Source organism: Falco cherrug, chromosome 5, assembly GCF_023634085.1.
Source record: "Falco cherrug isolate bFalChe1 chromosome 5, bFalChe1.pri, whole genome shotgun sequence".
NCBI classification, from domain to species: Eukaryota; Metazoa; Chordata; class Aves; order Falconiformes; family Falconidae; genus Falco; species Falco cherrug.
In genome coordinates this window covers 78,323,133-78,345,687 of record NC_073701.1, presented here as the reverse complement: position 1 = coordinate 78,345,687, position 22,555 = coordinate 78,323,133, and the positions used below count along the sequence as shown (strand labels likewise).

At 39.0% G+C, this 22,555-nt stretch overlaps 1 protein-coding gene across 1 annotated transcript in view; it reads left to right on the top strand.

Moving 5' to 3' along the window:
- The first annotated feature begins 1,323 nt into the window (after positions 1-1,323).
- Positions 1,324-22,555, top strand: part of BMT2 (base methyltransferase of 25S rRNA 2 homolog) — a 36,120-nt gene continuing 14,888 nt past the window's right edge. Inside the window, exons 1-3 of the mRNA XM_055711575.1 lie at positions 1,324-1,586; positions 13,126-13,267; positions 21,667-21,822. Coding sequence (XP_055567550.1) covers positions 1,349-1,586; positions 13,126-13,267; positions 21,667-21,822 — 536 coding nt within the window. The 5' untranslated portion in view covers positions 1,324-1,348. The remainder of the gene's footprint in view (positions 1,587-13,125; positions 13,268-21,666; positions 21,823-22,555) is intronic.

The window sequence follows — 22,555 nt, the reverse complement described above, 5'->3', positions numbered from 1 at the left end:
ACTGAAAAAGCTGGACCTTTAGGCATAATGTGTGATCCGCTTCCAGGGCAATGGGTGCGATGCAGTATTTGCCTGCACAGCTCAGCGTGAAGTGAAGAAGGGATGTCTTTGCAGCCAGTAATGATGAAAAGTTTTTGTTTGGACATTGCTGTTTGGTCGTGATAATTGCACCTTCAAAAATAATTTATCAGAAAAGCAGAACAACATCATGCGTGCTCTCTGATCAGCTGTAAAACCTTTTTGGCAGGACTGACACAGTGCTGATAAGGAGCTGTTATACACCCTACTGCATAAAGTTGCCTGTGTCACTGACTTCTTATTAGGATGAAATCTTGACCCTACCCGAGTCAGATTTGTCACCGATTTAATTGTAGCTGCAATTACCTCCTTAATGTTTTCGAACATCTTCAGAGAAGACAATTAGCTACTTCTGGCCCAGTCAAACAAGCAAGCCACTTCGTGGCAGATTTCCCTGCCCTGATCTTGTGAGGAGTGGTTTTGTTTTATCCTGTTTCCAACAACGACTGAATGAGAGAACTGAAGTACTTTGGTTTTGGTGGAAGGCTGAAGCTGGGCAGAGAGCACTGTGTCTTCACCTGTGAAGGGCAGTTCTGCTGGCTGCAGGCATTGCTCGGTGTTATTTCCAAGCAGATAAGGTCAGCAATGGTACTCTGCTAAGAAATGGGCCCAGCAGCTCCATGATGACAGAAAAAAAGCCTGTACAAAACCATGCTCTTCAAACACCCATCTCCACACCACCGACACCGACCTGCCAAGGTTCACTTTACCTTATTTTGAATTCAGTTTGTTTCTGCAAGGTCTTTTGTAGGTGGGGAATGGGTTTTACCACCCTACTTCAGAGCGATTCACCCTCAGATCTTTTAGAGGGGTCTCTGGGGTGGCTGGTGAACCAGGGTAATGCAGGGAGGCAGAGGAGCCCCCGCTGCGAAGTTGCACTGCCCCAGGCCCCTCCGTCTGTTCTTCACCTGATTTCCCCCCCTGCTTTATTAAGCACCGCGGGGTGACCTGCTCCAGCTGTGGGATGTGGAAACTTTTGCTGGAGCGAAGCAAACCCACATCTCTGGGGAGCCCTCACGGCGCAGAGGGGCCACCAGCTGCCGGGCCCTGCCATGGCCCCGCCGGCGCGGCCCTGAGGGGGCGGGGGGCTGCAGACTCCACCTCCCGGCATGCCGAGCGGGGCGGGGGGGGCTGCAGACTCCACCTCCCGGCATGCCGAGCGGGGCGGGGGGGGCTGCAGACTCCACCTCCCGGCATGCCGAGCGGGGCGGGGGGGGCTGCAGACTCCACCTCCCGGCATGCCGAGCGGGGCGGCGCGCGGGCGGCGCGCATGCCCGCCCTGCCACAGCGCCCGGCGCTCACGCCTACCCCTCAGCCGGGCTGCGTGCGGCGGAGCAGCGGTACCACCATGGAGGCCGTTCCACAGCCACGGCCCGCGGGGGCCGCCGCCGCCGCCCCGCCGCCGCCCGCCGCCCCGGCCCCGGAGCAGGAGCGGAAGCTGGAGCAGGAGAAGCTGTCGGGGGTGGTGAAGAGCGTCCACCGGCGGCTGCGCAAGAAGTACCGGGAAGGTAACCGCGGAGGAGGGGGCCGTCCGCTCCGCGCCGCCCCTCTCCCCTCACGGCGGGAGGCGGGCTGGCAGCGGGGGGCGGCCGGCGGGGAGCTGCAGCGCCGCCGCCGAGGAGGAGGGGAAGCCGCTCCCGCGGGGGGCTCCGCGCCGGTCGGTGCGTCGTCCCCCCCCCCCCCCCCCGGGGCGGGGCGGCCCGGCCCGGTGCCCCCAGCCGCCGCCGGAGCGGCGCGGGCCGGCTGGGCCGCGGACCGCTGCCGAGGGGGGTGTGTCATGGGGGGTGGCTGGGAGCAGCGGCTGGGAGCAGCGCCGGGCTCGCTTCCTGCTCCTCCCCGGGCGCCCGGGGTGCCGCTGCCGGGGGTTGCCCGCAGCCCCGCCGAGGAGCCCTGGGCCGGTCTGCCGAGGCTGTGCCGCTTTCCTTGAGCTCTTGACGGCGGAGACCCCTTCCTGGCTCGGGAGGGCTTATGGCGCATCTCTAGGAGTTTTTCTCGTGGGATGTTAAGAGAAGAGGGTTGGCGCGCACGGATAATGCACCGAGATGGAAACGTGCCCTTGGCTAAAGGTGTGCTACACCTGTGCCTGGGCATGGGTCCGTCTAGCCCTATGTTACTGCTCCGTGTGACGTTCAGTAGCAGATAGCTAGGCCTTTCACCACAGGCAGCTTCCAAGTCCTACAGCAGTGTTTTCCAGACCTAGGATATGCAGGAGTGAGGACTGTAGGTCATGAATGCCGAGAGAGATTGAATGACGATCTGGAGAGGCACGGGTCTTTGTGAGTTGTTTATCCCTTCTGTCTTTCTACGGTGGAGATGTAGCTCAGGCTGGAGCGCTAAGCGAAAGAGCTGAGAGTTGAGGAAAAGCTGTTATAAAATCCTGTGAGTCCTTGAAAAATCTACTAGGTCATCAGTATTAACGCCCTTATGCAAGGTTCTTATGGGTGGTATTGCAATGTGTAAAACCTTCCCAGAAATGCTTTCAGATGAGTGTCAGAGTTGAGATTTGTTTACTGAAATTTCTGGCCTCCTTGGGTTGACCATAACAATCTCTTCAGTCTTTGTTTTAACACAGGTTACAAAATATTCATCCATTCATTCTTTCAGGGAGTCCACAGCTTTTTGGTGCATACCTCCAGAAGGACACACATAAAAATGGGAACTCTTCCTGTTGTAGGCAGGAGTTCTTGCTGCTCCTCTATGTCTGTGTATGACACTTCCGTTAAAGAAACGAGGTCATACTGCCTTCTGAACTTCAGAAGTCTCCACAGGAGCCTGTCCATGGGATTTGGGCACAGATATCTACCTATCTGGACCCTGATCAAAAGTTGCTGTTTATTTTGGCCTTGATGAGCCAAAACTGAAGGGAGGATCTCCCTTGCTCTCCCAACATCTAAGCAAAGGAACATAGTACGTTTAAACATGCAAATTCTGGCAAAGGAATCCAGCTTTTAGCAGTTCTTATTTATCTGGTATTTCAGAGTGCCTGCAGATTAAGACAGATAAGCACTGGCACCATTAACTTTACAAAAACAAAAGTGAGCAATCTCTGTAACAATTGAATGTTTTTTAGATGAGAGCCTAAATTACATGGAAGTCTATATAAGCCTGCTTCTCGGCAAAGAGCAGATTAGTATGCAAAGGTAAGTTGTGTGTAACTGGTTAAGCAAAAGAGCCAATAGTACTCTTAATTTACATCGTATTTTCTGTAAATCTTGTGTTAATGAAAACTTTAAGGTGACTTTTCTAGTTTCTCTAAATTAGCAACACTGTTTGTATTTTCATGGATAGAGTTAAAAACCAAACAGTTCATCACATCTATGCAGCAAGGAGAGCTCCACCCATTACCTACTCAGCCAATAATAGGTGGTCTTTACTAGCTATTAGTAGTCATAGTACTTCATACCTTAGCTTCTTTCAACTTCAGAATTTTATCTTTGGAGTCTTTTCTCCCTGTGTTTCTCTATGCTTCTAAAAGCAGACTTGAGAATCTCCTTCCTAAATGCCTTTAATGTCATTCTGAAATTGTAATACTAAGACGTGCTTGACCTCTGAAGGATCTTTTGGATTTTTTTGTTTTCTAATACTCAGCAACTCTGACTGGCAAATACATTGCACTGACAAAATTAAAGTTGATAAGTTTGCTGAAGAGAAATAAAAAGCCAATAAATCTTCTGTAATTTCTCAGTATAATTTGAATTTTAACTTGGGTATGAAAGAGCAGAGGAAAAAAATGCATCCTTGGTTATATACTTACAGCTTATTACAGTTGGAAAACCTCTTGACTCCGCAGTCAACCTCCATATGAAGCAGAAACAGACCTATCTGTATTCTAGAGTCTTCTGTTGTCCTTCTTTGGGGTTTTCTTTAGTTTTGTGTTTTTGTTTGGTTTGTCTGCCTCTTTTCATGTTTAGTGGAGTTCCATGAAGCTAGAAGCCAGTTTCCATTTTGTCTAAATAAGCATAGAGAATTGCCATTGCATGGACTTCAGTGCGTTGTCTGTAAACAGTAAAATAAATTACATATGAATTTTATCGGTAGGAGGAAAAAGCATGTTGAATATCCTTCTCAAAGGCGGATGATTATGTTGCACAGGGTGGGTAAGTCTAAGAAAGTCCCTAGTATTGTACTATGATCCTAAGTTACTGTCTTCTGTTTAAGTGTTGAAGGGAAATAGATGCATCCTTTTTCATGAGATGTTTGTTGATAGAAGTTATACAGGCTTGATTGTAATAAGCTGGTTTGATAATTCATTTGCCTTGCTGATGTTAGCAAGGCTTGTGTTTTAACGGGCAATTGTAAAAGGCGAGCCACTGTATTTGAAGAGGAACCAGTGGGAAAGTGACAATATGCTTCAAAACTGCAAGCTAACACATTTCTGAAGAAGTTGCATACTTGTCAAACTGCAAGAGCAATAAATCTTAACTAAGGATGCATCACAGCAAATTTTTTGTAGTTACTAAGGAATTACCAGAGTAAAGTTTAGTTAGCATCATGTCATCAAATCTGAATCTTGGGTTTTTTTGATTTCTGCATTTGTTGAACCACTTGTACTTGTAAGTATGGTAGATTGATTTTGTATGTACTTCTGTACTGTGGTTCATGTCATATGATAGTCCCAGAGCATGCCAGTATATTTATGACAGCATTTGCTGTGTTTGAAATGGTTCAGCTTAAATTCTTTTAAGTTTGCATTGAAGCGCATTTCTTTTTCTTCAACAATTTTTAGGTTTTTTACCATGTAACTAGTACTTACCTCTACCTATTTTCAGGATATTACTAATCTAGTATGACTTCTAGTGGGAATATTTATTTTTTTCTCTCTTTTTCACTCCTTTTTCTTTTCATCCTTTGTGACTTCCTTCCCTTCCCCTTACATCCTTTCTGTTCTTAATTAGTAAATAAAGAAGGGAAGCATGTAATTGTAAATGCCATGGCAGATATGGTAATTTGCAATTGTAAGATATTCTTTTTTTTCACCACTGTGGATCTGACAGTAGTATTATGTCATATATTGTAAAATGGTTTAATTGTTTAAAAAATGAGTTTGTGTTTTTTAGTGGAGAAAAAAAAAGTGTATTTTTTAAATTGAGGTGATTGGTCCTTGTCCACACTGAGTGAATGTGTCAACTAATTTAGCTAATCATTAATAAATTGTTTCAGTTGCTGAGGTATCTGTAAAGGTATTTTATGCAATAATTTTCTGTGTTTGACTAAAACATTTCATTTTTCCTTCCATACACCTGTTAAGGCTGTTCAGGCTTAGAATGAGACAGAACTGATCCTTGTCCTGATATTTGTTACTGTATCACAGAAACTGATAGAAACCTTCCTAGGTGGTAGTTTGATTCCTTAAAGATTTGTTGAAACTTTAAAGAAAATGGGTAGTAACTTACTAAGAGGTTTTTCAAATCCAGAAAATCAGGAAGAATTTACAGGAACCTGCCTGACAATAATAAGTAGCCTGAGTAGGTAATTGGTTTAGACATTTGAGTGAGAAGTGTGGCTCTGAAGTCAGTTGCTTTATGGTCTCTTCCTCTCTCATGTTTTTCATGAAAAACCTTGAGAGAGCTTAAGTTCTTCCTGATGTGAAACCGGAAACAGTTTGAAATAGTGGCATTTTTCACAGGACAGGAAAACTTTGTCACTGAACTCTACACAGTAAGTTAACAGTTGTTACACTTTTTTTTTTTGTTAAATAAACCTAAGTTTTCAAGATCTCCATTTGTCTTTTCCCCACTCGCATTAATTTCTTGGAAGAGGGGGACATTTTATAATACTGTTACATTTTCAAGCAATACAAACTAAAATCCATTTAATTAAAATTGATGCTATCTTATGACATGAGCATTGATACAATTGCCCTTCCAGTTTGCACACCACAGTTTTGCAGTGAAACTTTCATTAGGAGTCCCATAATGTTTTTATAGTTTGGGGGATTTAATCACTGGTATCATTAGTTAGTCCACAAATTTTGAAAACTCTTTTTTTGAAAAATTTGAAAATTTTTGAAAAAAGCTACGATACAGACTTGCAGCCACTGAACAAACAGCTATATGTAAACTTCTTCCCTGCTCCTTTATTGCCTTGGCAGGGAAGATGATGTTCCAATTGCAGGGTCAGTATTATGAAATCTTTACCTGTGCCTCTGTTGCTTCTGATTTTTTTTTTTTGCTCCTGTGTTTGCACAAATCTACCAAAATCAGTAGGTTTTGTTAATGTGTTCATCTGTGTGTTGGTGGTGTTAAGGTGTAGCACATAGTCCATCCCACAAAGTCAGGTTTGGGGAAGAAGAGAGAGGGCTGGTAGGTTCCTATAGAATAATCCAACACCTGAGGGCAGTAATTGCTTAAACTATCACCAATGGGCTCCCCACTGTTTGTGTGACAGCCATCAGAGATTTACACCAGATCACAGACACAGATTATTCTTCAGGGTGATCTAAGATGACCCCCAGTAGATGCTTTAAATGGCAGATGAATTGGGCCCTGGGAGTCTGTTTAGTGTAAACAGATAGATAGGAAGTTTACTTGACAGGTCAGATGTAGAGATCCATGCTTGGTCAAATGAATCCTTTCTGTGTGAGTAGAAGGGAGGAACATTGATATTGAGATAGATAGAGAAAAGGAGATTCTATGATTTATTTATTTTTTAAAATACTTTATTGTGAAATATTTCAGGTAAATCCTAAGAAATGTAAAGCAAACACTGGTCAGACAAGAGAAGGAAAATACTAGCTCCAGTTGCTTTAACTTTGAGTTGAAGTTCATGTTCTGTATTTAGACATGTGAAACTGGAAAACAGTGAAGCCGAAAATACCTAATGTCTTTTACAAGAAATACTGGATATGCTGTTTTAGTAAGACAGATGTTCAGTTAGTTTCTAGTTTATCTTGTATACACTGAAAATTGTGACTAGCATAGTATTAGCTGATATTTCTCATGTAATTAATTTTACTAATCATAGCCACAGCATTCAGGCATTTAGTAGTAAAGCTAAATTTCAACTGACAAGTCTGACAAGATAAGGAAATTTTGTTGGGATATTCATAGGAATTTGATTTCAGCTTTAGAGCAGTGGACTATGTAGGGTTGCTTTTCCCATTTACACTTTGGCATGTTGTAGAGGCTAGTTTACTCTTGCCAGCAGTGAGAGGTGGTCTTAAGGGACTGAAAATGAGATGGATTTTTTGCATTCCCCAGTTTGTTGCCATCAACAACAAAAAAGAAAGCTCAAAGATCTTGCTAGGTGTTGCTATGGCCAGCAGCCTGTCATCTGAAGTTATCCAGATTGTTAATTGTGGGGATAGGTTTGCTTTTTCCAATGAGCAATTCAAAGAGCTTTATTAGTAACTATTGTACAAACATGAATATGTAACTTCTGTTCCTAGCTTTCATTGTTGGTCAACGTATTTGAGCTGATTTTCTTCTCTACCAGAGTCATTAAAGGTGTACATAGGAGTTAAATAGACATATTGAAAAGGGAGTGGGTTAAATTGTGGGGTTTTACATTTAAAATTTTTATCAGCATGTCGGTAGCCAAGACTTCAAAACCTTTGTTTGGTCTTCCCCCTGCCCCAATTACAGCCACTTTGAATTCAGAAAATTGTAGTTTTCCAAAAGGAAATAATGGCTGTTCTAATTCCAGTTTTCCTTGAATGTTAAAAAAACTTTCTTTTGGGGGGAGTTGTTGATTAAGATCTAAGTCCACATTGCATCTGCCTGAAGTTTAAACGCACAATTTCAGTTAAATTTTGGGATGCAAAATCTTGTTCAGTGATGAAGTATTTAGTATTTGTTTTTGAGATTGTCAGAGATGACTGCACTATTTTTCTGAAGAGCACTGATGGAATTAAGGAAAATAGTACTTACAAAGCTCGTCTTGTGGGTGCAGATAGTACTTTTAAATCTCTGACTTAACTATTTTATTGCTTAATAAAAGGGAATTATTCAGATCAGTTGTTTGGGGTTTTATCCCATTCAAAAATGAAAAATATTGCCTTTAGCAAAACTGAGCTCTGTTTCTTTTATATAGAGGATTGTGTTTTGTTTAAAATACTAGTTGATATGACTCGTTCCATCAGAAGCAGAAGACTGATTTTTTTCTATTTATTTCATAAATATACCTTAAATGACTATTACATTTAACACTCTGTAAAGAAATGTCTTAGAAATAAAAAAGACAAACAAAAATAGGATGAAAGAAAGCTGGGGTTTTGTTCTTAAAAATAGGCTGCCTATAGAGAAGAGTTCTGGTGAGAAATTGTCCTGCCAAGAATGGCAAACCTGGTCTGCTCATGCTGTGCTGGGGACCTTTGATACAGTCTTGTAAATAAATGTAGAATAAGGAGAGTTCTTACAGAGCTTGTATGATTCTTTTTCTTTATTAAAAATGTTTTCAGTTGTTGAAACTTACAACTAACGTTAAGTCTCTATTGCTGTTACCCACAATTAAAACTATCTTGTAATTAGGATCATTTAAAAATAACTTCAACGTGCCTGACCTGTTCTCTCTCTGACGGGATTCAGCAACTGCTGATTACTCTGTGGTTGAGTTTGGGGTATGATTTAGCCATTATGTGGGCAATATTAATGTGAGTGGAAACTGTTTAGAGGGACTATTCTGTTTTAGGTAAATAGTATTGGATTTTTGTTACTGCATTGGAAAAGGCTGTGTTACAAAAACCTGCAAGTTGGTCAGTCATTTATTCACTGACAGAATTGCTGGAAGGAGGTGGGCTTTGGGCTTTTTTTGTTTTTAATGAAATAGTTAATCATCAAGGTTAAGAATAGGTAATTTATTTGCTAGGCAATTCTGGATAGAGAGGAAAACAAACATGAAAAAATTTTAAAATAATGGCACTGTAGTGATTTGAGAGGTATGTGAAACTTCTGTTGTGAGCCAATCTTGCCAATCACACTTTTTAGCTGGATGTTGGCATAACTGGTTTGTTGATGGAGATCTGAAGTGTATGAAGATTTCTGAAGTCAGTCAGTGCTCAAAACAGGTTTTAAATCGCGTAAAAGGTGATCTCCAAGTGCATAGTAAGAGTGTCAAGTAGCCTTACACATCAGATTGTAGTATGGTCATGAGTATGCAAGATTAAAAGTTTAATGCACTAAATCAAATATTAACTTTAAGGTGCAATTGAAGATGCAAACCTTTTTTTTTATTATTCCTTTAGATTAGCCTACCACAAACTTATGTTCAATTTACAGCATTATTGATTGCTTAACAGAAGATTTTATTTATCTTATATCTTTAGTAAGCATTAGTTTTGTGGTGAAACCTTCCTGCATATTTTACTGGGTTTTTTTGGTTACACAAGCAATGATTCATAAATAAATGTTTAACTCCACTAGAGTTAATGCAGTATTTGCACATGGGTTATAATGTATTGCTTGAAAAATTAATACACAGTAGATTATATTGTATTGTTTGAAAATTTTTAATACCTAGCTCTACTGTGTTCTGGGTATCGGTTTGAAAGTGGATGTTGCAAGACCTGTTGTAGTCACTACCTCAAAAATCTCATTATTTGCATTTTCAACTCTGTTTTGGAGCATGATTATGGAATTAAAGTTCCTGTAAATCTAATGCACTTGTCTGTGTCTTCTCAAAGCTCACCCTGGAGAAGAATGGGGAGGGGAACCCAAAGCAACACACTACCATGGTAGTTGCTCAAGGAAAACTGGACCTCAGACCCTTCTTTGAAAGTCCCCGTGCATTTGTGACAATGTGTTAAGATGACCCTGTCTGCAATTGTTCTGGAGCTTACATTAATGAAAGGACAGGCAAACAGGCATCATATCAAGCCCAGTATTGACAGTGGGTCAACAGCAGATGCTTAAACAAGAATATATGAGAAATGCTGCTGGAGCATCACTTTAGACTTGCTTCACTCTGTCTTTCGGCGATTTCATAGTCTAGGACCTCCTGTGTTAAAAACTGCATCATTGAATATGGACTTTGTCCCAGACTTTCTTCTCTTAGCTTGCTCCACTACATGAACTTTAAGTGTAATTATACGTTTTGTCCAGAAGTAACTTTTTTTTTGCTTTGAAGCTGTCTTTTTTTTTTTTTATGTTTTTCCTGAATGTCTCCTACTCCCAGAACAACCAGAAGTTGTTCCATACTTACCTTCCCTCTGTCACTTCTGATCTTGCGGAGTTCTGTCCCCTCCTGCTTTTGCCTTTTCCTTACCTCTATTTAGGTGTTCCTCATACAGAAGCTGTACTGTATCTGCCCCATGTTGCCATTTTCTGTATCTCTAGACGTTCTGTATTGGTAGATGAAAACAAACTGGAAGTTCACCCAGACTTGATATAGGAAGTGTGACAGAATTACTTTGTGATGAATTTTTCACTTTTGTTCTGACTATCTCTCCTAATAGTCCTTATCATTCAGTTTTATTTTCCTACTAGCTGAGTGCCAAGAAGCTGTTGCTGTCATAGGCAGCTCTGTAGTAACCCAAAGTTCATGTCTCAGAGTGCTAGTAGTCACCTCTAGGTCTGTTGCTGTATATCTAAATTCAAGATCCCTTATCTGTGGACTCTTTTGACCCTCACCTGACTTTCAGAGAGAGGTGCAAACTACCTTGTTCGGAAGGAAATAGTAAGAGTTGCTATAAGCAGTATTTGGTGTTAGGAGGCATCATTACTTTGCTATAAAAAAGTAGTAAGTTACTAGTGGAGGCTAGTTAAGATAAGAATGTCTGGTCTTTGCATAGTTCTTCTTACCCATCTATTTCTTAATTTTTAAGAAGTGGTGTTTGGAAATAGTATCATTGCTTAAGAATAGACCAAATAAAGTAGTGGACTAAAAGAACAATATTAAATGTGGGATGTTGTATTTGTGATGTTTTCCCTCAGGAAGTGTTCACTTGTTTACTTTTTTCTAATTAGTAGTGTATTCTTGAAACAAAACTTTAGCAGCTACATGTCATTCAGGTATTTTGCAGTTGTCTGGAACATGCATTAACATTCAGAGTATTGTGTCAGAAAATGAAACTTTATCTAAATTGCACCATAACTGGCCATTGGAAATACACTTTGAACTTGGCTAGTGCTTTCTGGCTTGGTGCTGTATAAGTTCTGCACTGCACTGACACAAGAAATAAAGATTCATAGGAGTTATGCTTGTTTTGCCCCCTTTGCTGGTAGGCCACTGTCTATACCATTTCTTGCTCTTTTTTTGCCAGTAGAGTATGTTCTGTCCTGCATGATTGTTTTTACACAAAGCTTTCCTGAAAGCTCTTGAAAAGTGACCCACAGGTTTTGGTAGTAACCCCTGTGAGGGCCTGCCTGTGTCTTGGGTGGTCAGTTGGTGACCATGACCACCTTTTCTTTTAAGCATATCTCCTTGAACTTGGATCATTTGGGAAATAATGAGGGCTATCTCTCAAATATTGCTATGTTCTTTTGTCCAGCCTAAGAACTTTCTTATATGTGCTAGTTGAGTAGCAAGTAGAATGTGATTTCTTGCTTAGCCTTCCTATTTTGTTAAAACTAAATCATGGCCACTCCCTTCCATCTCACCTTCCATCTCACACAAGGGAGTATAAACACCTAATTTTAAACATGACTCATTTTGATGATTGTACAAGTGTGCTAGATGATTATTTTAGAAGAGAAAATTGCAGTGACTTCCCTAACCCAAACTTGAACAGGGAGTAACCTGGATGGTTGGTTTAAATTTTCTAAGTATGCAGCTGTCTATACTTGTCTGTCATACCCAGTCTTGCTCTTAAGTGGAGGACAGGTGAGGTAAGACCTTGTTACTACTTTGCATGAGGGCAAAAAAGAGATTGCTACTGGAAGAAATCTGTTATTTACTGCTAGTTAAAACAAAGCACATCGAAGAAATTGCCATAAGTGGGTTAGGAACAGAAATCTCTTACTGGTATGAGAAGGACAGGTCATATGGTAAGCTACTTGCAGGCTTTAGCAGACATTAATAGTTAGCTTATGCTTGATACTTTTAAAATATTTTTAATATGAAGTTGCTACAAAACCTGGTCTGGAACCATGTGAAACCTTGAAGTGTAACTCTGCTCTTGAAAACTTGTTTTTAGCTGTGTCAGCTTGTAGGTGCAAAATCAGTAGATAATTTTTATTCTACAGATTTATATATATAAAAGATGCGTACTCACGTTTGTGACTAAGAAACAGAAGGAATTAGTGAAGATTGTACTAGAGTTTTTCTTTAAGGCAGAAATATCCTTTAAGTAAGGTATACCAGGGGGTTGCGTGCTATAGAAACCACAGTAAGACTTGTGGCTAGCCAGACTAGCATTTACCTTGTTTTTGTTTAGCAGTACATTATGTAAAGCAAACTAGCAGAAGTGGATACTTAGCAGCAAAAGAGAGGGAAATCACGTTTAATGACTTCGAAGTGACAAACTTAATCTGCAAGACTTCTTTTCAGCAAGGTGATGCGCATGGAAATAAATTTGTCCCTAGGGATCAGCAGGCGAGTTTACCTGTGATTTCCTGACCATAGTTTGATTGTTCCATACTGTCCCCTAGAAGCAAATTCATTGGGACTGGCTAGATTAGGCAGACATCAATGAAGGCTTCAATTCCTTTTCCAATGTATCCATAGAAATCTGTATTCTGGGTTAAACTTTTTTTGGTATTGTTACATGTAATATCATCCACAGTATTTGCCATGAGCATGAATGTTCTAGAAAATCTTTCAGTCTTCCATCTCTAAAATGTTTGTCACATTAATGCTTATGCACAGAAACCTGAAAGTGAAACTTCCTGGGGACTTGAATTTCACAGAGCAAACTGAACAAAATCAGTATACTGAGAATACTACTAGCTTCTCAAGTACTTGATAGTCCCTTCCTTCAAACCCTGGATTATTTTTTTGTGTGTGTGTTTAACTAGAGAAAGGGGACCTTGTTTTTGTTGCATGCAGGTGAAGTAATATCTTGGGGCATTATGTAACATCTTTTAACTGGAAGATGGGGATTTTGCCATGGAGATAATAAACTGCTTTGTATCTAATGTGCACATGTTTTTGTTGTTGTGTTGTTTTGTTTAGTGGGAGACTTTGATAAGATCTGGCGTGAGCACTGTGAGGATGAAGAAACTCTGTGTGAATATGCTGTGGCAATGAAAAACCTTGCAGATAATCACTGGGCAAAAACTTGTGAAGGGGAAGGCCGAATTGAATGGTGTTGCAGGTAAGTCTTAATGTATTTGAAAGACACAATTATACACTTCTACTTGCAATAATTTAATACAGGCTTAAACATTTTTTTTTTGCTTTTTTGCTGGTTTTTAACATGTTGTTATATTTGTTTATAAGATGTTAATGATTTATTACTTTCTAAAACAAACGCCTTCTTACTGTTCCAGCTTACTAAGGAAATAGCTTATGAAGTGTAATTTTTCAGGGCTTTGGTTTGGTTTGTGTGTCCAATAGTGTTTGATTCCTAAATGCCAATCTCTGGTGCTTAATTTTCGAGTCTCAATCTCTTGCAGCAGACTTTAACCTCTGTGAAACTCGTTTTAAGTGGATTTTAAACTTTTAAATTCCTATATGTCATAAACATCTAATTTTTGTTGGGTTTTCCTATTTGTAAAGTCATTAAGTGAGTTCAGCTAAAATATTTCAATACTTGGAAAACAAATTCCTAAAAGGAGAAATGTTGGTCACTTAGGATTCCTGCATGCAGTCAGCATCCAAGGCATACCATGGAATTTGTATGGCAGAATAAAACAAAATATTGTTGAAATCTAACTGGGAAGAGAATTTATCAATGGTTCTGTCTTTGGGAATGACTTTATACAAGTGAAAATAATCTTCTGTGCCAGTCTGTAGGTTCTGCAAGTGAGTGTTGCAAAGTGCAGAGCAAAAGGCATTAAAGAACAGCAGATATGGTATCGTTAAATTTAAATTCATTATATGGGTCCTTTGAGCCCATAAAACAAAAAAAAAAAAAGTAGGAGGAATGACTGTGAAACAATTCATCTAGAATACATCTTGGTGGCAACTCAACCTGTTCTGTGGCTTCTGGAAATGCAGCAAGTAATAACAAGCTAGTTTCCTTTTTCCCTACCATAGACTTCTAAATATTTGAAAACCATTCCTTTACATATCAATATTTTACCCTTTAACTTAAACTTAACTATGGGGTTTTTTTGCATATCTTTTTCTGGACAAGTTTTGTGTATCCTTATTCCAGTTGCAAGAGAGGTTAATCTGTTGTAAAGAACTATGCCCCGAAATGGATAGTGTTCTAATGGCCTTGTCAGGGATAAATAAATATTATTGAGGTTGTAGTAAACTCTTGTTTATGCTGTTGACCTTGTTTGGTGGGTTTTCTGTGGGTTTTTTGGCTTTTATGTTTGGTTTTGGCATTGATTATGTTCACTTGTGATCCCAACTGCCTGTTTCTTTTTTACAGGCTTGCTTAGTTGCTAGTTGTTTTCTTGTATTTGTGCTATTCATTACTTCTGTGGAAATGCTGATATTTGTATTTCTCTTCACTAAATTACACTCTCTTGAATCATACTGAATACTAATACTGTGACTTGCAGCATCTTTTCCCCCCCCTGCCTCAGCTTGGCATTGTTTGCAGATCAGTTAAGAGGAGTACTGACTGTTCCAATGTTCAGGTTATCTGTGCAAAAACTAATTATACAGGACCCAGGGCAGATTCCCATGGAATATTGCTTGATATTTTCTTACAATTTGATTGTCAACTAATATGTGAAAAGTTTTTCAATAGAGCTGTGTGCATTTACTTTAGTTTCAATTAAACAGTATCCTGAGCTTGTGGCAAGCTTGTCTGTTACCCTGTAGGGCTGGGAAACGTTCCCTGTGGACAGGGGAGGAACAGTTCATGGCCTCTGTATTGAAGGTTTTTGGCTCTGTCGCACTTGGTTTCTGTTTCTAGTTCCTACAAGATTTACAAAGTAAACACTTAAGCAAGTGTCCAGTTTGGACCTTGCAGCATGAACTCATATTAAGAAAAGAATCAGTATAAAACTTCAGTTAAAGCACACATACCTTCTCAATTTGCAAAGTCAAGGGGTCAGGAGTTTTACATTTGTAGAAAAAGAGGGGTACTCTTCACTTCTGTTTGTCTCTGATTAAACCAAAGCCTGGATGGCTAGATGCCAGAACACATCAGATTGACATTGTGTTGCACAGGGGTTTTTTTGTTCCTTCTCAAAGGGCCAAGAATTATGCCATACAGATGGCAGGTCCCACGGATTTTACTCCTCCTTGTGTTTGGGTGTGTAATTGCACGGAAGAGAACTTGCATGAGACTTCAGTGAAAGTTTTTGCTCAGTGCTGTCACCATGACAGCAGGAAGGTAGTTGATGTGTATTAGATGAAATTTAATTTGGGGGTGGAATGCTGAAAATACTTTGGAACCACTGGTGTATGCCTGCTGAAGAAAGGATAGTCTAAGCTTTTTTTGTTTTAAACTGAAGAAAGAACTTTTCAGAGGTCTGAATCTGAGAAGTGTTGTTTCCGCTAGTTAAAAAAAACACTTTTTTTTCCTTTCATTTTCTTTGTATTCTCTTACAAACCAGCACCTGATAAAGTAAATCAGAGAATACAGTAGGGTTCTCCTTTCAAAATTCAGCCTAGCTATTTAATTGAAGACACTGAAAAAATGCTTGTTCTGACATTAATTCTTAAACCAGGTGTCATAAAACTTTTTATTTTACTTTTGTTAGTTGTTGAATTAAACAAGCACATATCCAGACCTTAGAAACTCTGTAAGATGGAAGGCAGTGCATCATAGACTGTGCTGATGACCATACGCTGCACTGTATAGGGCCAGTTTTATTTGTTGTTTCAGGGTGACATTATACAACTGTTAACTGGGGAGAGGGGCAGGGGGAAGAGGGATTAAAATGTTACCCCCTTCCAGATGCAGGTCAATGATCCCCTGAGTGGTTGTGTAAAAAGCCTGGATAACACTCAACTGTCTTTACCCTTGCTTTCTTTTTATATCTTTAGAAAACTGAATACAGAGTAACAAATGGTATTTGGAAATTAATGTTTCTGGGTTTCTTTCATTCGTATTACAACACAAAACCTTGTCTTATCCTATTTTGGTTTAAAGTTGGTTTACCCTGAATAATTGTCCTAACTCTTAATTTTTGCTGGCATAGGTAGGCTGGTGAACCTTTTGTATGGACAATGAATGCCAGCCTGTTCTGGTTCTAGTTAGAACAAAATAAGCTAGACCAGCAGGTTTGCTTCTTTCTGTTGCTTTTGCAGTGTTAAGACTTGTGTTGACCTGGCTATTTTTTTTATAATAAAAAAAAAAGGTCTGTACTTCTAACTATCATGACAAAACACTATCTAGACCTGCCTTTTTTCAAAAGTTTTTTGACTGTTTCATGAGCAAACTGAAGAAATGTAGTCTTGATGAAGCTAATATCAGGTGAGTACAGAACTCTTTGGAAAAACTTGCAGAGAATAGATGTTAGAAGCTTGTCTTAAAAATGTGATTTACTGAGGACTCTGTCAGTGTTTGTCCCTGCATCCATTACTAATCAATATTTTCATTAGCAATCTGCTAGAATAATGTCTGTTTATTAAATTTGCAAATGAGACCAAACAGCAAAGAACTGTTATTCTGAGAGCAGGATTAAAATTAACAGTGTTGTCAACTATACAAATACAGACCAGGGAGTAATTGGTTGTGTCAGTCTTTTAGAAAACCATTTGGATTCTGTAGCAGGCCACAAGCTGAAAATGAAACAGTCATGGGATGCTTTTCCAATAAAGGCAAATATTATACTGGAGTGTGTTAATGAGATTGTCCACAAGATGCGCAAAGTAGTCCTCTGACTTCTAATATTGCTCTTAGCCAAAACATCACCTTGGCCACTGCATTTAAAAAATAACAAATAACAGCTCAACCCCAAGAAAGACAAAGAAATGATCAAAAATCTTTTTTTTCTGCAAAAGCCTTGGAGATTTTTTTTTTTTTTTTTAGAAACTGGAACTGTCTAGTTAAAAGTCGAGAAGGCTAAGTAATCTCTTCAAGGATCTTTGAGAATAAAAGGTCTCTGCTAGAACCGGAAAGTTGATCCTGTTTGGGTTTGGAAGACTGAATGGATGTTCAAAAAGGAAAATGTGTCAAAACCCTAGAACTGAGACCAAATATGAAAAATAAAATGAAAAATGTATTGTATACAAGTTTCTCAACTTGAAGTATAACAAAATGTGATGATAAAAAATTATAATGCTTTAAATTGAGAAACCTAGTGCCATCACCTATGCTGAATACAGGATTTCCATAACCCAAAGCTGGGTGCGCATGAGAATCACAAAATTTTTCCCAGTCCAGAGGAAACTTTTCTGCTCTTCTAGGTATGATTAATGTGTGTAAGGGCAATTGAGAATTCTCCCTTCTTTGATTTTTCTTTAGAGGTTAGGGGGTGGGTAGGTTAAACCTATAGAAGAGTTTACGCTCTTTTTCAGGCCAGCAGCTCTGTCAGTCAACATTAATAAACATATTCCTCAGTGTGTGGGAGAAAGGGAGAAATGTTTTGCAGACAAACCATGACAAGAAGTCCAGACTTTCAGCTCTAAAGGGAAGTATGTTATTTCTCTGTACTCTCCCAAACTTCATCTTCAATATTAGGTTTTGGTTAGTGAACATTATAAGGAACGTATGTTAAGATCACCTTTTCCTTGTTATAAAGCAGAAGGGGAAAAAAATGGTCTGTGTCAGTTCTTAGCTTGTAAAATTGGCTGCTTGAAACCCTCAAGAACTGATGACAGCCATCAGAAACTGCTTTTTGCTATGATAAAAGCTGACCATGCCAGCTTTCACGTAGTTGTTCGTTATTACTCAACAAGAACAAACTACTGATTCTTTCATGGGTTTTACATTTCATATTGTGTTTCTTTGGCAATGCTCCCCTCAATAGTTTTTTCTTTTTATTATTATATAACCTATTGAATCCCTTGGTTTTGGTCACTGTATTTGAAAACAAAGCTTCTCTTTAATTTCTGGAGAGTATTAATAAATTAATATGTATTCATATTGGCTTTTACTGAAACTCCCTATATGTGTCCAGCCCAAATGGTGGAGAATGGGGTCAACTTGAACTTAAAAAGGTTGTTTAACATTTAAGGAAGAATAGGAAATAAGTTGCACTGAGGAAATACCTCAATGATTTTGTTACTATTTATTCTGTTTTTAAAGCGAAGACATGAACTTATACTTCACCCATTCCTCTGCCAGCAAACTTGAACAATTTAGACCTGAAGTGTTTATTTTGCAGTTTGAGTAAACTGTAGTAAGTGTTAGTTCAGTTAGCATTTACATTGCGTAATTCTTCACAAACAAGTATATTAATTGTAGAGCTAATATTGTATCATCAAAGACTGAACGCTTGAATGTCAGTTAAAAATGGAGCCATGTCAGCTCTCGAAATTATAAAACAGATCCCTTAATTTTTTTTCTTTGTAGGTAATTGAGATGCTCTGTTCATTAATTTGGACAGTTGTTAAATGTAGAGTCTTACATAACAGCATACTCAAAACCACACTGTGATCAATGAGAGCTTGTAATGGCCGTGAAGTTAAACATATGGCTACATCAACAAGTTACCATGAAGTAAGCTACAGAGTGCATTACCTCTGGTTACCTGTTGTGCAGTGACTGCTCACATGCTCCCTGTTACTCCACACTAGGTGTGAGGTCTGCTTCAATGAGCGGAGTACGTGCACAGCTCCTCTGAGGCCTCAGGAGCCAAAAGGGCAACATGCAGTAGTCCTGCCAGAATCACTGTGATTTCAGAAAGGTGTAAAATGGCGATAACCCTCAGTGGTTATGAAGTGTAGTGTTGCCTGGGGTTTTTTGATTGGTGGTTTTTTGTTTGGATGGGTGGATTTGGTTGGGGGCTTTTTTGTTTTTGTTTTTTTTTTCTTTTTATTCCTTGTGGTACTGCATGGGTATACAGACTGGGATCTGAATGTGAAGAATTTCACCCAGCTTGCAGTCTGTGTGGCTCTGGCCCCTCTTGTCTACCCAGGAGTAGAAAAGAAGATGCTTCCTCTCATGGCTGACTGATAAAGTCTTATGTGCTGACAAGGAAGATCAGTTAAGAATATAGAATTATGAGAGCTCAGATGACATGATAGAAAGGGGTAGAAGGATGGAAAAAACACTTATTTGCACCAGTACCAGTGAGGAAGAAATGGCTTCTCCGTGATGAGAGGAGCTTACACTACACTCGGAGTAGGTAGTTCTCCAGTGCAACAGCTCATCAAGTGTCAAGCGGGGCAACACTCGCTTCTAGGGAGTTAAAAGGTTGGTAACATTTGTAGTCAAGGGGAAAAAGCAATACATTCTCCTGAGGTTGTGAACTTTTTAATATGTTGCAACTTAAATGTCAGCATCTGATTCTGGATTTTTTTAAGACATGTAATGAGGAAAAAAAGACTTAAAATAAAAATGTAAAGACTGCAAGATGCTAACAAAGTAGCAAGGCGACTGATAAATTGTGAGGAAAAAGGGGTTTGTTTTGTTTCATTTCTTTGACTAAATGACACAGAACTAAATAGTTTTACATTGGTCATATGCTTATGAACAAATAACACAATACAGTGAAAATAGACTTCTATTAGCATACCAGCAATAATTCAAGTGTGTTTTCTAGGTTTTTCTTTGGCTTCCTGATGTGTTAAATCTCGTCCCTGCTAAGCTAAATGACTAGCTACTTCTGCTTTAACTTTCTTAATTTTAGAATTGTTGGTTTTCCATACATACAGTCTCTAATGAATGGAGTTGGTATGGTTTCACAGTCTATATATCTGAGAGTATTGCAGCCTCGACTGCTGTTCATGCTTCTACATGCGATGTTGCCCCATACTGTTAAGATGTGGATTTTATTTCTTTATTACACCTCACTTCTCTTTGGTCTGAAAATAGCTTTGGTTGCTGATGAATTGCAACAATAAACTTGTTGATTGTAAATACAATGTTTACTGAGTTTATTTCTTACATAGCTGTGTTTTCTGCTCTAAGGTTACTGTCAGCGTTTTAGACTTTTTATATTTAGTGCAATAATGCCTAGGGCCTACTTAAGCAAGTAAAACTTGCTTGTGCTTTGAGTTTTAGACAGGTCAGTTTTGATCTTGAGGTCCTATAAGCATGTCAGCACAGGAATGTGTCCAGGCTAACTTTTTTTTTTTACCCCCCTTATGGCAAGAATTAGAAACCTGGACATAATGTGCTACTGTAATTATATGTTTACTGATTCAAGGTGATCATTTTCTACCATCTTGGAGTAAAGCAATTTCTGTTTGATTGTGTATGTTTCCCTTTACATACTCAAGAAACTCAAATGTAACGACTCTTTTCCTTCACATCTTATATGGTGGAGTGGCTGGATATATTTGGTGCATATAATAGCACCAACACTTAGGTAAGGCCTGTGTATTCCAAATCCTTGTCTCTATTTGTGATTTAAATGCAGTGTTATACCAACATGTCCTTTCCTGAATATGTAATGTGAAATACTATGTTATCTTGACCCTGCTTTGTATAAGGTGTTATTAAACTACGCTTGAATTTATGTTTTCTGGAATGTTTCCTTCAAACCTCTGCAGCTTTGGTAGAGGAAAATTGAGTGAATTTCAAGAAAACATCATAAAAATGGGTTGTTACGAAAACATTCAAACAAGTACTATTTCTGTGAAACGTTCCATGCAAATACTTGGCTGGCACATCTAATTAAAAATACTGTTTTGTACAGGGTGAGTCAGGCTTTTTAATTTGAGCAATGAATTGTTTCCAATTCTAGTTCTATTTTGTAGACAGAATTCAGTTATTTTCTAACATAATGTTTGCTTCTCATACCCTAGTGCTGAACTACTGGTTGAAGTATGCAGGTGCAATTAAACTTTTTTTATAACATTCATTGCTTTAAACTAGTTAACGTTTCTGTTGAAGTATGATCAGATTGTTTTGTTCTGGTTCCTATTAGCGAAATAATTACGTATGGGGGAAAAAATGGGAAGCTAAAGTACGTCTTCCACAATAATACAGCTACTGCAGATATCAGTTACTTAAAAACACCCCAGGCAGAGTCAATTAAAATTAAAAACTGGTATATGTAACTTAGCCCATAGGCCTAGATTATGTTCCTTTTCCCCCACATTATGTGCCTTTTAAGACACGAGCGTTTCAAAAGCCCTTGCATTTATGGGGAGCTAGTTAATAATTCTTTTCACCTTGGTGAAGAACAGTGGTGCTCAGGTGACAGCTGAAGTGTACCCTCTGGTGATGTTCTGACAAGACTTCGGCAGCTTTGCTTTAAAGATCTGTCCAGATAAAACTATTTTTAATCTGTTTACTCAACTGTGACTTACAGCCTAATTTTTGGGAATAAAACACCATGTGACTTCCCATGTCTCTTTGGGTGTATTGCATCTTTCCTAAAGCTGATCTACCAAAGTTGCAGTAAAACCCGGACATGTCTAAAAGCTGACAGCACTTCTATCTCTTAAACCTCTGTCTTGTGTCTTATCTATAGTAATGACCACAAATAGCATTCTGTTTTTCTGGGGAATTTTTCTTTTTGTCTTTTTCAGTGTATGCCGAGAATATTTTCAGAACGGTGGGAAAAGAAAAGCACTTGAAAAAGATGAAAAAAGAGCACTTCTTGCTTCGAACACCACTCCAGCTCCCAAGATTGAAGATCCTTTGCCAAACTTTGGCTTGACAAATCATGAAGCTATAACAGAAGAGTAAGTCTTACTTGTTTTCCAAGCTCCCCCCCCCCCTCCCCAGCTTTGGTAAGACTCTACCTGGACGTTTTTTCCCCCATATTAGATCAATCTGATGTATTTTTAATAGTTAAGAAAGGGTATTTTCATGTGAATACGTACATGTTTTGAGAAATACTTACGTTGTAGTATATTTTGATGGATGCCATAAAAAAAACTGGTTGAGAATGACAACTGAGTCATCTTCATTTAAGTGTTAGAGCAATTTCACTTTCGTATGTCATTGGTGTGCAATGCAATTTATATTAAACCTTGAGGTGAAATAAGGGAGATGTTAATTAAGTTAGAATCTAATGGCTGTTCAGCACTGTTGAAAAGTCAATTGCTTATGTAAGTACTAAGTGCGAAATGTAAATATCGGAGTACTTAAAACTTTCTCTTCATAAATAATTGCAGAGAAACTCTTGATTCCAATTATACACTTCAAAAGCAATTTTGAATTATAACCCTTAATTTTAAATGTGCTAGCTTTCTGATGACTGGCTCTGCAGAAGTTGTAGTATCCTTGAGGTATTTTCCTAACAACAGTTTTAATTTTGTTTTTGACCTTCACTCAAGTAAGAATTTTATTTTTGGCATTCAAGAGTAACTTTATTTCAGTTACAGTCCCACCCTCCTATTTTTCCTAAATAACATGGGTCATGTTTGTGGCTATTCCATACACGATGGAAAGAATTCAATATTTTGCAAGTAT